Source organism: Mesoplodon bidens (assembly GCF_964165515.1).
Source record: "Mesoplodon bidens genome assembly, chromosome: 5".
In the NCBI taxonomy this organism is placed as follows: Eukaryota; Metazoa; Chordata; class Mammalia; order Artiodactyla; family Ziphiidae; genus Mesoplodon; species Mesoplodon bidens.
The window spans coordinates 113801111-113816595 of NC_138161.1; the positions used below are offsets into that span (position 1 = coordinate 113801111).

General features: G+C 41.7%; 1 protein-coding gene across 5 annotated transcripts in view; it reads right to left on the reverse strand.

Moving 5' to 3' along the window:
• LOC308618179 (kalirin) overlaps window positions 1–15485 on the reverse strand; it is a 467155-nt gene that overhangs the window by 83613 nt on the left and 368057 nt on the right. For all 5 annotated transcript variants that reach the window (XM_081235674.1, XM_081235672.1, XM_081235671.1 and 2 more), the window contains exons 15-16: window positions 11699–11865; window positions 4380–4499 (exon numbers count right to left, since the gene is read on the reverse strand). In XM_081235674.1, coding sequence (XP_081091800.1) covers window positions 4380–4499; window positions 11699–11865 — 287 coding nt within the window. The remainder of the gene's footprint in view (window positions 1–4379; window positions 4500–11698; window positions 11866–15485) is intronic.

The window sequence follows — 15485 nt, forward strand, 5'->3', positions numbered from 1 at the left end:
GAGCTGCCTGTCACACCTCTCACCTAGGTCAGTAGCACTGATTCGGATGATCTAGCTGCCTGCCCCATGTTAGTCACTTACAAAGATGCATTCTCAGTAGAAGTGAAATATCTTCCCAGAGAGAAGAGGAACCCTTGCCAAGGAATGAGAATGGCTTTACTGCCCAATCAGAGCCTCCACCTTCCTCCCAGATGTCTGCTCAAGTTCCATACTTAAACCTAAACTCCTCCTCCCTCTGAAACAGTCTTCCACGGCAGTCCACCATCCTGTGGATGGTGCCCTCCTCACTGCCATCTAGGATCACAGTCTTGTCATCATCCTTGCCTGCTGCTCCTCAGCCCGAAACCCAGTCCACCTCTCACCATTTCATACCTAGGCCTCTGTGGTGGTCACCTAACTAGTCTTTTCCTGCCTTCCATTTCTAACCCATCGAACCCGTCCCTTACATTTCTGACAGATTCTCTCTAACAGGAAGTGCTTCAATTAAGAGAATTCTAACATCCTTTCCAGTGCTAAAACCCTAATTTTATGCTCTAAACATCACTTCCATCTCTCAATTCAAATGCCTGCAATGGTTCACCCACTGCTATGAAGTCAAGTCCAAACTTTAGAGGATGTTATTAAAAGCCCCTCACACTGTGGTCCCAAGTACTTCATTATCATGTACTACTACTTCCTTACAAAGACCATTTGAAAACAAACTTGCCTTTGCCATCTTCATTCTCCCTGCCTTTAAGGAACACATCTTAGACTCTCCTCATCTATGATCCAGTCTCCCTTGGAGACTCAGTTCAGATCCAACCTCCTTCAAAGAGGCCTTTTTGGACAGCCTGAGACTTACTAAAAACTACCCTCTTCTGAATACCTATATCACTCATCTAACGCTTGCCTCTTCTGAATACCTATATCACTCATCTAACGCTTGGCTGATTTTCCTTACTTAAGACAGTGAAACTCTCAAGGCAAGGACTGTTTTAAAAATATCCCTTTAATAGCTGTCATTTAACCAGGTATATATTCTGTGCTAGGAACTGTACTTATGCATTTTTTTCCTTAGTTCTCATAACATTACTCCAAGGTGGATATTATTATTCCCACTTCACAGATTAAGAAACTGAGACTCAGGCTGGTTAAGGGACTTGCCCAAAAATGTACATCTAAGGAAGTGATGAAACCAGATTCAGGTTTGACCTATTCCCAAATCTATGTCCTTTCCACCGTATCACACCATATCATTTCATCTCTAGCCATTAGAACGGCATCTATCTACAGTTTCTCATTCAGAGGAAGGGTTCACCAAGTGAACATTAGTGATTCTGATAATTATTTGGCCTCTCCTCAATATATGAAACCAGCATATAATTGTCATCATAAATTTGTTATTATATATTTTCTCTGAGAATGGAGGAGATAGAGGAGTAACTTTCATTTTCCTATAATTTATGCTGTGTAACAAATCCTCTTCCTTATTCTGAAACTCATTATTATCTAATAGTCCTGGGAGCCCCTTCTTCCCTTTAATTACCTAAATGATAAACTCTTATGCATATGACATAATCTCTGCTTTGCTAAAGCTTGAGTCATTATTTTGCATTTATTTCTACTATTATCTAATCCTATTGAGTGCTGTATCTTTGAGACATGGATTATCAAGGATGTTCATATTTAGTAGGAGGACATGGAAGAAAACCGAACCAAAGCAACTGAATTTATTATCCAGTTTTAACTATTGTTTCTGTCATAATGCTTATGCTTAAAATGCATATGAGGATTTCAAATAAAAATGGATTTTAAAATCAAGTGTGTCTCTATGATGTTCACAGTTCTTGAAGACACATCAGCCACAACATTTGGATACTAACAAACAATAATCTGGGTTTGTTGATAGAGCTATGCTTCTGGAGAGCTGTGTACTGCTCTGCACTCTGAATGGCTCTGGGGAAGTTTTTCTGTAACCAAGGCTACCTCAGGTAAACATTCTGACCTTCTTTAAGGAGACCAAAACCTTCAGACTGATGAGGCCACCAAACCTAGGGTGAGCAAACATCTTGGTTTGCCCATGAGAGTTCTAGTACATGCTGATTCTCCTGGCTTAGTTATTAATAATTCCCTCCTTCACTCTTAAAAGTGTCTCAGTTCTAACAATAACTTATATGATCACCTTACCTATAGCCATTTTATTTTCCCTTCTGGAGCCCAGGGTTCTTTCTTAGGGCCCAAGAAGACAAATTATGTTCCCTGTCAGTGATCACTGTAAAGGCCTCCAGTAACAGTATCAAAATGGGTTAAATCAAACCAGACTAGTTAGATCGCCTATCAAATTGCTTAAATCCCCTGGTGTACGTTCCCCCAATGCAGAACCTGGTCTAAACTGACACATTTAGAGAGAAGCACAAGGCCACCTGGAGAAGGAACGCATGTTGAAATTCTGGCTCTGTTCTCGTCATTTTTCTAGCCAAGCTGCAGACCCTGCCTACCTTCCATTCCCAAGATCTATGAGAAATCCTATCTGTTCTGCCATGTCGCCTTGAGTCCACAGACTCGACAGGGGTCTATATCTCAACATCTATTCTAAGAATATTTGATCAAGTTGCATCCATGAAATTAAAGAGATATAGATGCTTAGTGAGCCTCTATTCTGTTAAGGATGCAAGAGCATCTAATACAAATTCATACATACTGCATATGCAAGTCAGGTGGAATTTGGTTATTTCAATAGCATTGCTAATGCATTTACCCACTATTTTCTCCTAGCTCATTGAGATACTCAAAGGTGTCATAACGCTTGGTTTTTGTGTTTTTTTAAATTTTTTATAATGCTTGGTTTTACTTGCCCAACGTTTGATTAAGGGACTGAAAATTTAATTACCTGATGGGGCAGGTAAACCTCCACGTTCAAGATAAACAAGGAGGAGGTATGGCCAAAGGCTGCCCTCTCTCTGCGTAGCATCCCTCACAGCTCATGCCAAGCCTTGACTGTGACTGCCCAACCTTCGTTCTCTTCACTGCTGCCTCTCGATGGGGTTTTGACCACTGTGTGCCTAATTCTTGATTATAATCCCAATCTTGATTTTTCCTTTACAATGAATAGATTCCAACACTCTAATATTTGGGCGTGCCAGTAAAATGCAACAGAGCTGCTGATGATAAAACTTCTTTCCTTCCTTAGAAAATAATTTGTCCATACTGTGTGTGTAATACACAGTTTATTTTTAAATCTCAAATCTCAGACAGGAGTCTGGTACGAGCAAGGGTTCCTAAGAAGTTATCAGACATCTTAGAGAAATATATCACTCGTATCAATGCTATGTTTTCACATACAAGATAGCTTTTGGAAAATTAAATGGTTGAAATCAATCGATACTAGCTTAAAAATAGCTAGCAATCAGTTGGATCACTGTATTAAAGATATACTTATTGGCATGGACAGTTAAAATTTTATCATTGTTGTGTTTTTTTAGTAGAAGATAATCACCTTTGCATTTCTTAGGCACTCAGAAGTGGGTTAAGTTTTATACTGAACCACAAGTAATGGATGTCTTTGAGGTTTTCACTCTTTATCTCTTTTCCCATTGGTACTGAACTTATTTTATTTTTAACATAGTTCCCATGTCCCATTTCCTACTCTTTTCCCTACACCACTCTAGAACAATCAGTTCAAGTCTCTTTGGGAAGGAAATGTTCTAGTAGAAAGGATAATTAAAGATATTATTTAAAGCAAGACAAAATTTATATTAGACTATCATAGGTGGAGTTTTATTTTAAAATAGCCTTTAAAACAAGTCTTGGTGAGTTTCTGGTTTCACTTTATTCTTTAAATATGACTTCCACCAGCATTACTGAACAACTATTTTCAGTGAATCAAACTATCTAGTGCAGTCTGCTCCCGTGCTCACTACTCGTTAAAAGGCAGATCTGACAATGGAATCTAAATGTTACATGTAAACCAAATGTTTAAAAATGGAATCCTAGTTTACTAATGACTTCTGCAGTTGTTTATCCTCAATTCTTTGTGAGCTTCAACTAGAGGTGACTTCTAACCTTATAGCTTTACATTTCTCACGTGGTGTATAGTCCATAATGTATAAAAAACTCAGTGGACCAGGGGCCTTGAAAGTTAAAGGTACCAATAAGTAAGAAAGATCCACATTTGGAGTGTGAATATTTGTCTTCTAATACCAGGCTTCCTTGGGGTGATGAAGCCCTGCATTTGTTTCTCCATCAATTCCTGGGTCATAAGGAGGCTACCTGGCCCATTTCACTAGAAAGAGTAATGGCTTCACCACATAAAGGAACACCCACATCTTGAGGAATCATCCTGCCTAAGGTGCAGACCAGAGAGGGGAAGGGAGGACAGTGCAGCCAGATTTGGGTGTTACCTCGATGGCCAGTTGGAACTGCTCGTGTTCCCGCTGCAGCTGCTCTGCTTCCGACAAAGAGCTGGCGTTGACCAGGCTGGCGTTGAGCATCGACTCCCCATTGCGGATCCATCCCAGGACCTAGGGAGTCGGGACAAGAGCATAGGTGAATGGCCTTTCTGTGACAGGCCCTTCAGTCAGAGAGCTTGCTCTCTCCTACCCACAGTTGAAAACAGGACAGGAAGAGTCTGGCTAATTAAAATCTCCTTAAATTTGCTTCGTACCTTGCGCCATAAGGTACTTATTTTAAGTACCAACCTCATTCCCAACTTCATCTCTTCTTTCCTACCCTTAACACTCCTCAATCCCAGGCTCCTCGGCCGCTTAATTTAAACATTACTTCATCTGACTGCATTGTATGTATGTTTCCGAAGTTCCATCTGGATCATAGTATGGTATAAATAAATAAATGCCATCTGTTGGTATCCCTTTCATTTTTTTAAGGCCCAATTCAAATAACAATAACTGCTTGAAATCTTCTATACCTAACCACTCCTATTAGAAACAATCTCTTCATCATCTAGTGAAACCCAGATCATTTTGCATGTACCACCTTTGTGGCACTCACCAAAGCCTGCCTTATTCAGTTATTTCGACCTATGTTTCATCTCCTCCCCTTACAATGTAAAATTCTGGAAGACTAGAGTAATATATGAGTCATATTTTAATCTCACCCAATGCCTAGCACAGTACCTTTCATACGACGGGTATGCAGTAACGTTTTTGAAAGAGTGAAAATACCCAAGTCACCGTGGAAAATACCCAAGTCACACCTGAGCAGTGTGTCCAACCTCCTATACCTTGCAAAATAGCCAAGAGTAGACAGGTTTGAGCTTTGATTGGTTAAACAATCCAAAGGGAGGAGAAATAAAACAAGCAAAATAGCATGAATCATCCATACACTGGATCATTAGAAAAAGGGAGAATATGTTATAATTGATTTAAATTATTTAGAGGCAATGGCTAGGCTGAGTAAAATTTCTAGGTGACCTTAATTAGTACAGGGGGAAAGAAAACTCAGCTAGGGAATATTAGAATAGAAGGAGAAATAGCTGACACTGTCTAGACAGTCCCAGCTAAAATAGAGATGTGGCAATAATCCAGCTAATAGAGTCAAGTGCAAATAATCAAACTGGAAGTAACAGGCCTTGAAAATCTACCTTGTGTTTGGTCATCAGAAAATTGCCAAATATTTGCTTTATTAAGGAGTCTGAGAGTTTGCTTGGAGAGGAAATAAAAATTCTTCTGAAATTTTAAGATCAGTAAATACCATCCATCTGTTCCCTCAAGGCAAAGCAGAAGACACCACAATCTGTTTCAGAATTTTTTTTCTTCTCTCAACTTCTTCATGTTAAACAATTAGAAAAATACTAAGTCTGGTCTCCTATTCCATAACCCTCACAGGCATTTCTCAAATGTCCTCCTTAGGCAGAAAATGACTGATACCATATTGTTCATGGATAACATCGGGACATAAATCCCACTGAAGCTGGGCTATTTGGATTGAGATGTTAATTCATGGGCAGTCTGGCAGATTGTGGATGGATGCCAATCTGTAAAGCAATTAGTTCCAGGAAATAACTGCTCAGAGCGTATGTGTGAAATCTCTGATGCCACTGGTGTGCTGTAGCTGGCTGACTATAGAGGTGCTAATGATATCTAAAAGCTGGCTGCAAGTTCGGGTACATGTATACATGGATTACATGCCCAAATGCTTCACCTCTTTGGAAAATGGAGCTCACAATTTATATTTTTGAATTATGTAAGTCCTTCTGCAGTGATTCATCACATCTTGCTTGGTTCAAGATTCACTTGAGGGTGTCAGAGAAACATTTTCTCAATGTGCATGACAAATCAATGCTTGAGGGACAATTTGACTCCCTCTGGGCCTCCTGAGTCTTGCTGGAATATTTTCCTCTCTCGTTTCAGTCAACTGAAAATATCAGTTATAGCTATGGTTGTGAGGTCACCATTTACCAGGTTTTCCATTTAGAAATATTATAGGTTTTAGTCTCTACAGCTTTCATTAAATGATGCCATATCCTTGATATCCTTGTTCATTTTTATTTCCCAAATGTTGTTTATAAAGTCATTCCAGGACTTCAACATGGGAGGTTTGATTTTAGGAAGATAAAAATGCACTGTAGTTCAATCAATGGCTTGGGTTCAGGGGTGGGACTGATGCCAATGATTAAACTACCAAGTATTTTTATCTTCCTAAAATCAAACCTCCCATGTTGAAGTCCCGGACTCAGTCCTAGAAGCAAAACTGGGAATGTGTAGAAAGAGCATAAAATCTGAAGTCAGAATACCTGGCTTTGTTACTGCCTGGTAAAACCATTTAACTCCTCTGAGCCTCAGCTTTTTCATCTGTAAAGATAGGATAATGGTACCTTCCCTTCCTATATCAGGGTTGATGTAGCCTACCGTAAAATGCAAAGCCTGATGATGGTGGTGCTAGCGATTTTTAGTTTTGAGGCAAAACTAGCTAATGCTATGATTCTTCATTTACACCTCTCACAATGAGAAGAGAAAAAGTTTAGGAATATTAACTTTTATTCTAGTATTTGTAGAGCTTATTGACATATTCTGATGTGATATAAATACCTTAGCTGTTTTATTATCATCAGTCTTTGTGCTCTGATCAATGCTAACTCTTGCTGGTATAATTTTCTATTACTGTCATCCTTTATCTTTCTGGTTCATAAAATTGGTTATTCTTGTGTGATCATCCAAATGAGAGAAAGGTAGTAGAAGAAAGTTTGTAACAAACATGGGAAAATGTTGGTCCTACTAATCTTGACCTGCATGACTTTGGAAACATCACTTAATCTCTCTAAGGCTCAGTTTTCTTAACTGTAAAATGGTAAATCACAGGGTATAGATGAAATAATTAATGTAAAAGTATTTTGCAAACCATATAATGTAATCCTTAACATGAACATTTTATACTGATCATTCATCTTAGACAACAGTTTACTGATAAGTTAGATGGTCTTTGAAGGTCATTTTGAGCCATAATATTCCATACTTCTTTCAAAATTCAGAGACTGCCCCTATAACCATAGGATACCAGAGGAACTTAGCTCTGCAGAAATGAGGGATGGGAAGAGTATTGCTGCTTGGGGACTTGGGAGCTAGGCCACCAATTCAGCTCAGTCAGGGGTGAGGGGGGAACTGAAGATGGAGATCTACTGGTTCCTCAGGCCAAGGAAGTTCAGATAACCCCGAGTTAGGAGAATCATGGATGTGGTTAACTGGACATGAATGTCCAAAATGATGACACCACCTAAGCTGGTCAAGCTGGACACTGTAGCCACGTAGGCTGGGGAAGCTGCTTGGCTATGGCTGTGTTCTCTAGGCCACACTGACAGGAAAGCTATGAGGCTGCACTGAAGGACACTGCGTCTAACTCCTGCTACTGCAGATGACTTATCACAAGGCACAATGACTTCTGAAACTCTAGCCACAGGAAAATCATCAGTCCCTCAGGTGGTAACTGGGAGCCTGTCATATTTCTAGTGTTTCTTAGTTCTAAAAATTCACAATTTATGAGATTATATGTGTTCATCCCTCATGGTTTTATAGACTATGGCTGTGTGTCTGCCTAATTATCTCCATTTTGAAACAAATGGATAGTACTTGTACCTATGGCTGCCTCTCTTTTGGACCTACTCCAACTCCTTTCTAACTTTTATGTACAGTGAACAGAATGAAACAGTAGTCTATACAGGAATATGAGGAGAGGATATTTTCTCCTTTGATTTAAATTTCCATCTTGATCATATGCAAATTTTGGCCAGTATTTGGTCCACGGGGGTAATTTAAGTCAATGTCTTTAGTAGACAAATGATAAGTACAATTTCTTTCCCCAAAGCTTAGAGCTCCAGCATCTTATAAATCCATTTTGGCCTATTTTCTGCTAAATGCATTGCTCTGCAGGAAACATGGAAATTCAGTTAGTTTTATGCCCATTAAATAGGTTTTTCAAATCTTCCTGAATTATCTAATAAATGTGAGGCTATCCTTACCAGAGTAGCAATTTTCCTGGAAAGCAATCAGAGCATTCTGTGGGGTCTGGAGAATAATCTGAACTATTTTTCTAGAAGAAAGGGGGCATCTGGGTGGTCTACGGCCCTGGACCATAGGAATCAGGGGAATGGTTTCCCTTCAAGATTCAGCATTTCTCTGGAGATGTTGGGGCCATTTATCTTAGATACAAAGTCCTATGTAATCCCTCAGAAAGCAAGTCAGTTGCATTAATCAGTTTCATTTGTTCTAAATACTTGAAAATAATTTTCAGTCAATGTCTGCGACATTACCTCTCCTCAGAGCTTCAGTTTAATATAAGTGTGGTGTAACTGCACATAAGGTTATGAAGGCCAAATCTAAACCTTTAATCTCTGAGCTCTAACAACAGAGCTGTATCACAACACACTGTGGCCCTCTCCCTTTCTCTCCCCATTAATGGCACTTCAATTAAGGTGTCTCTTTCTTTCTCTTTCTTTCTTTTCCTTCCTTCCTTCCTTCCCTCCCTCCCTCCTTCCTTTCTCTCTCTCTCTTTCTCCCTTTCTTTTTCTTTCTCTCTCTTTCTCTCTCTCTCCCTCTCTCTTTCTTTCAGTATATTCAAAAGAGAAACTCTCAAGCTAGTGTCTAAATTTAGCCCAAGTGATCAGTACTGACATCCAAATTAAGTCCCTCTTTCCAAGCATCAACAGCTTTCAAGTCAATATTTCCTGCTCCACCAACTTCCATCAAACGTGAATGCCTTGTCGGAAACTGGACCAGACGACCCCTAAAGGAGAACAAGCTTGTCTAATGAGGCACAGTGGCTTAATGGAGCAGTGGTCCCTCGGCACCTCCGAGGGCCGCAGTCCTTCACGCTTTTCCTAAAGGCTGACCCCAGCAATCCAGTGCCGTTTTGAACTACAGTCCCCGTGTGTCATCCTTGCTGTGGTGGAGAGAAGGAGAAGGAATGTTCTCACTCCTGCAGAAGAATTCTTTTTTGTCCTCCAATTCATGAAACACTGAACAGGCACGTACACAGATATTAGTCAAGGCTGGATGATCCATACATAGATAATCTCCTTTCCCACTCGACAAACTACCTATCATCATCCCAGCTCCCCATCCTGTACAGAATGGATACTTGGAGGATTAAAACTCATTTCATTTCCATTTTCATCTCAGCCAAGAAAAACATAATTAGGAAGTTGGCTCTACTATGAATGCTGTAGCAAAAATAAATAAAATAAAAAACCAGGAACAAAAGCAAAATTATATATTTAATTTCAAAGTCAATTAGGAATATTTTTCCTGTTATCTGGTTTATTGAGATGACATGAACAAACAGTAGAGGAGAACTCCCATGGCCTGCTGAGCCCACTGCTTGATCTGGCTGGTGCCACACCCTCTGCCAGGTGTAGGCCATGCCTACCCATCTTCTCAGACATGGCACTGTGGAGGCCAGGAAAAGCCCAGACTGCATTCTGCTGGAGAGCTTCTGTCTATTTCTCCTGGAACTCCAGGGTGGGAGTGGGGTCCAGCAGAGGCAAATTGTAGGACCTTGTATTTCAGAGGCTTGGGCTCAAGTTTCAGCTAAGTAGCCAACAGGCCCTGGGAGCACTCATCCTATGGTATCTGTTTCCTCATTTGTAAGCTAAACGTCCACCACTTTCTCTCATGGGCCTGTTCTCCTAAACCGAAATCACAAACGAGAAAGTACTTCTCATATGAAAAGAAAGTACTATCATTACTGCCAAGAGATTCAGAATTTGAATATTCATCACTGCTCTGGGCCTGCTAGGATTTCTACCATGTCCCCACGAGTAACAAGTCTCACCAGACATTCAGGTGTGACTCCAGTGTAATTAAACAGAAAACAACCCGGCTGGCAGTGCTGTATCTGGCTTTGCCTGGGGCTCAGTGATGTTACCTGTGCTCAAGATGGATCTTTAGCACAGAATGTGTGGACTCTTAGTACTCTTTGGAAAAGAAGGGGAGCAGAGAAGATAATTTTTCACATTATAATAAATAGTATATAATTAAAACATAGGCATTGGCAAGGAATACCCTGAATAAAAGGGGCCGAGCAATAATTAAATAAAATATGATGTTTTTGTTCCCTGTGCTAAATTAATAGACAAATCTAAAAGCTCTAGCAGTCACTGAACATAAGAAAAAACATTTAAAAGAGGAAGATGTGTCTCTGCTTAGGATGTTTTGGGTGGGGCTCTCCCTAGAGGAAGCGGGGGGATAGGGTTGCTTGGGAGAGTCTGGAGCACAAGGAGAAAACACTGAAGCGCTATGAGCTCTGCCCTGCAGGGAAGCCCTTCTGCACCCATGGAGGGTGAAGGTGAGGTCTTTCCTCAGTGTGAGGTCTTTCCTCGCCTCATTAGACCTGTCTGGTGACCTTTCTAAGCTTTGGTGACTTCCTCTGAAAGGAGAGTAATATCAGCTTCACAGAATGGTTGTGAGGATTGATCAGGAGATAGGTATAAAAGGCACACAACACTCCATTAAAGGAACTATAATTATATTTCTTCAATCCCACTTTGTCTAAATAGGAAATCCCCAATAATTATGCCAAAAATTCCCACTTAGTCTGTTCATGATATAAATATGTAGTATTTTTAAAATGTATCATTGGTCATTGTGTGTATGTTCCTAGAGATCCCTAGGAATGGTACAGGGATGTCCTTTAGAAAGATAGCTAGTATCATGTCTCATACAGGTAAGTACTCTTTTCTTTTTAAAATTGGCTTTAATGTGACTAGAACATTTTCTTATAAGAACCGCACACACATTGAAAAGAATGATGGGAACTGAAGGATGGCTACCCCTTATTGATTCTCAAGTATACGTCAGGTCCTGTACTAGGCACACAAATTAATCAAGCTGGCTTTAAAGCCTGAATATGTTTATTGATACAGGCTTTGCATTTCCTATGAACTCTGGGCAGGGCTGAGGATAGAAAGGAAGAGAATCGATTCAGTGACTGAGGGCAACTTGGAACAGCACTGAGGTGCTCTCCTTAGATTGTTATATGTCAGAGAAATAATGCACTTGTAGTTTGAGCCATTGTACCATTAGGTCTATTTGTTAGAGTCAGTAGATAGCAGCCTAGCTTTCAGAAACGAATACAACCACTCCTTAACTTACCTATTTCCTAATTCTGGTTATACCGGTGGCTCTGTATGCCTTAACCCCGTTCCAGGAGCAGGCCCAGGCCAGACTCAGCCACTGGGAAGCCCAGGCTGCAGGACGAGAGTCAGGCTCACCTGTCTGACCTCTGCCTGGAGGTGTCGCAGTTGGAGACACTGCTCGAGCCGCTCATGGGTCTGCTCTGCGTTGAGCTCCAACTCGTGCTGCTTCTCCTGGAGAAACTCCAGTAGCTCTTGCACCTGGGCTGCCAGATCAATGTCTTTTTCACAGATTAACTCAATTCCTGATTTAAACAAAATGTAAACCATTAAAAACCAGGTAGTACCGTAAAGACTACATTTCCTTCTATATGCACATGAAAGCTGGAATCGGGAAATAGCCATCACCAGCACCCTCCCAACCTCTGCATATCCCTCAGTGAAACTGGATAGATCACCATAACGGGTCTTTGTTTGGGATACTCGAGCCATGCCGTCTCTGTTGGATTAACTGATCCTTTGTCAGGAAACAACTCTTCAACAGATGATCAGCTCCTTATCAACTGGAGTCAAAGAGGTGGTCCTCTGGATTCCATCCCAGACAAGGCTGCATACAGCAGTCCCTGCTGGGCAGTTTGCCTACACCCAGAATATTCATAACCGAGCCTCTGGATCACATTGGGAAATACAAAACAAAGCCCCAGAGACCCTGTCTCAGGAACTTCTACCAAAGGCACACTCTCTTTTAGCTGGTCAGATGCAATTTACCATTGGATGCTAAGTCCATTCTGAAGAGAATAGTTGGCCAGTGGTGATTTTCTTAGCCAACTACCTAGGTCCCCTAAAAAAGCAACTCAGAAATTCATCACTGCCACCACCAGCACACCTGCCTGATACAGTGGGGGCATATAAGGAAAGTCCGTACACGCTAAAGGAAATTCTTTTCTAGAAGCAAAAATAGTGTTTTATATAAGAACAATATGGGAGAGTGGGAAATTTTTTTCTGGTGTTACATGGTAATAATTTCAGTAACTTTTCATGTTTATTTTTTCTGTCCGTTTCATAATTCCAAGGCCCAGCTCCTGAAATATCTGTGGGAGACAGAGAAGAGAATGACTTGTCCTTTTAGCAGTCAACTCCCTCTAGTTACTATCTGCAGTTACCAAGGGGATGAGGTAGAGCATCTCCTTGACTGAAATTAAAAAATAAGAAGAAATAAAAAATTTCTACCTTTGCAGTGCTAAGCAACATGGGATGACCCTTGGCCTCCATGTTTACTTTTTAAAATGTAATTTAAGATCCCCCTGCAGGGGGCTTCCCTGGTGGCGCAGTGGTTGAGAGTCCGCCTGCCGATGCAGGGCACATGGGTTCGTGCCCCGGTCTAGGAAGATCCCACATGCCGTGGAGCGGCTGGGCCCGTGAGCCATGGCCGCTGAGCCTGCGCGTCTGGAGCCTGTGCTCCGCAACGGGAGAGGCCACAACAGTGACAGGCCCCCGTACCGCAAAAAAAAAAAAAAAAAAAAAAAGATCCACCTGCAGAAGTGAATCCCTGTTTCCAGTCACAATGCAGATTTTTTTCCAGCTCGTTTTCTTCCTGCATGCATCTCTGGTGTTTAGTGTGCTGGGCTTGGGCAAAGTGTCTTTCTGTGGGAAGCTCATGGCTTACCCATGCGACATCACATGCAAATGGGCTTTCTTAGCCTGGTGCTTCATCAAAGGGACCAGCCACCTGCTTAGACGATCATCCAGAACAGGCTCCCTGCCTGCCCGGAGACTCCAGCCCTTCATTTTCATCTATCTTGCTTGATATTTTTTTATGTGAGATGAACACAGGAAATAAAATAGGTGAAGATGGTGTAATCAGGCTAAGAACAATTGTTTTATATCCACTTTTCTCCCCTTCCTCCAGATCCACATTCCTTCAGCCCAGAGTAGCTTCCATTTTGGAAGAACACAGGCCTTTTCTTTCCTTTTATGACACAAGTACAATTATTTGTGGCCCATTATTTTTACGTATATCTGTTTCCCCCAGACTGATGTTCACTCTTGATTAATTCAGTAAACATTGACATTGAGAATTTGCTATGGCGAGACATAACCACTCTGCTGGATACCGGGAACGTAAAGAGAGAAGAGGAGGAGCCCTACCCTCATGCTTCTACCAAAGCTACGGGAACGCAAATAACCCCAACAGAATTCAGTATGCACTAGAATACCAGTATAATATACAATAGTTATCAAGCTTTACTGAACTTTTACCACGCTTGTGTTTCTCTCACTGCATCCTCACAATGGCTGCATATGGTTAAGATTCCTATAATTGCCGTTCTTCTGAGGAAGGTGAAGCTTAGAGAGATTGGGTAACATGCTCAAGGACACCCAGGTAGTGAGAGGTGTGGCTGGGACCCCAACAAAGGAAATCTCTCTCTCTCTCCTGGCTGTACCCTTAACCTCTATGTGCAAGGAGAAGAGTGATCCTCACAACCTAATTTTTTTTTAATTAATTAATTTATGGCTGTGTTGGGTCTTTGTTGCTGTGCACGGGCTTTCTCTAGTTGTGGTGAGCAGGGGGTACTACTCTTTGTTGCGGTGCACGTGCTTCTCATTGTGGTGGCTTCTCTTGTTGTGGAGCATGGGCTCTAAGCGCCGGCTTCAGCAGCTGTGGCTGGAAGGCTCTAGAGTGCAGGCTCAGTAGTTGTGGCTCACAGGCTTAGTTGCTCCACGGCATGTGGGATCTTCCCGGACCAGGGCTCGAACCTGTGTCTCCTGCATTGACAGGTGGATTCTTAACCACTGTGCCACCAGGGAAGCCCCTCACGACCTAATTTAAGACTTCATTTAAATGCTGGGTCTGGGTACTTTCCAGGCACAGTAAATTTGAAGCACCATTGCCACAGACTCCATAGAGTTTTCACTTAAAAACCTTGCATAAAGAGAGAACTTGACGCTTTAAACCACAAAAGCAATGTATGCACAGGATACGCAACTCCTGTCTTATTCCTAAGGTCATGGGTAACAGTCACATGGTTGGTGACATTAGGGTGAAGACCTGGGCCATAACCAATGGGGGCAGTGAGGCTGAATCATGGCTAGTGAGAACTGGAGGGGACTTTAGGAATGAAGGCCTGCCTGCCACACTGGACAAAAGAAGAAACTAAGGTCTACAGAGAAAGAACAGGGACTTCCAAAGTCAAAGTGCTTGTTGGCGGTGCAGCTGGACCTTGAATTCAGTCAGTGGGTTTACTCCAAGTCGACTCTTTCCAGCAAACCCTGCCACTTTCCAACTTGAGGCCCAGTAGATAACCCTAAACAAGGATCAAGTAAAGAAACTTCCTATTTTGCCAACTACTGCTAAGGCTGATGTTGATTTAAACAAGGCCTTTGCTTTGGTTAGGGTTGTTGGTACATCAGGTGGATTTAGTAGGACCTGGCTGAATGTTACAAACTTCATACCAAAAGATAAGTGTACGGAAATTCCTTACTTCTCCTATAAAAATCCAATAAAAATCATTTACTCCTACAAAAATCAAAGCATATGCCCTAACTATTTTAGCCTGGAGGGTTAAATAGCAACCAAATTCTTAATTTTGCTAATTGTCCTTTTTCTGAGACAATAGTTTATTTTACCTCTAGTTCAAATATAGTTCATTAAACAGACAAGGTAAGTGCCCAACCCATTTATTGCCTCAGTCCGGTGTCTCTGAAGTACTGCCTTCCTTGGCCACCTAGGTCCTCAGTAAGGCCCGCTCTCGGTCCACCTCCAACCTCCACCCCTGGACCCCAGCTCTGGCGTGTTGCTGCCCTCCCTTCCTCCAAGCCAGAGATGAGGTTGACGCCTCCTCTGCAGGACAGGCACACGGCAGCAGAGAGAGCTTCCCTGAGAGCCTTGAGGCCTCACAGGCTATGCCAGACTGAACAGCCAGCT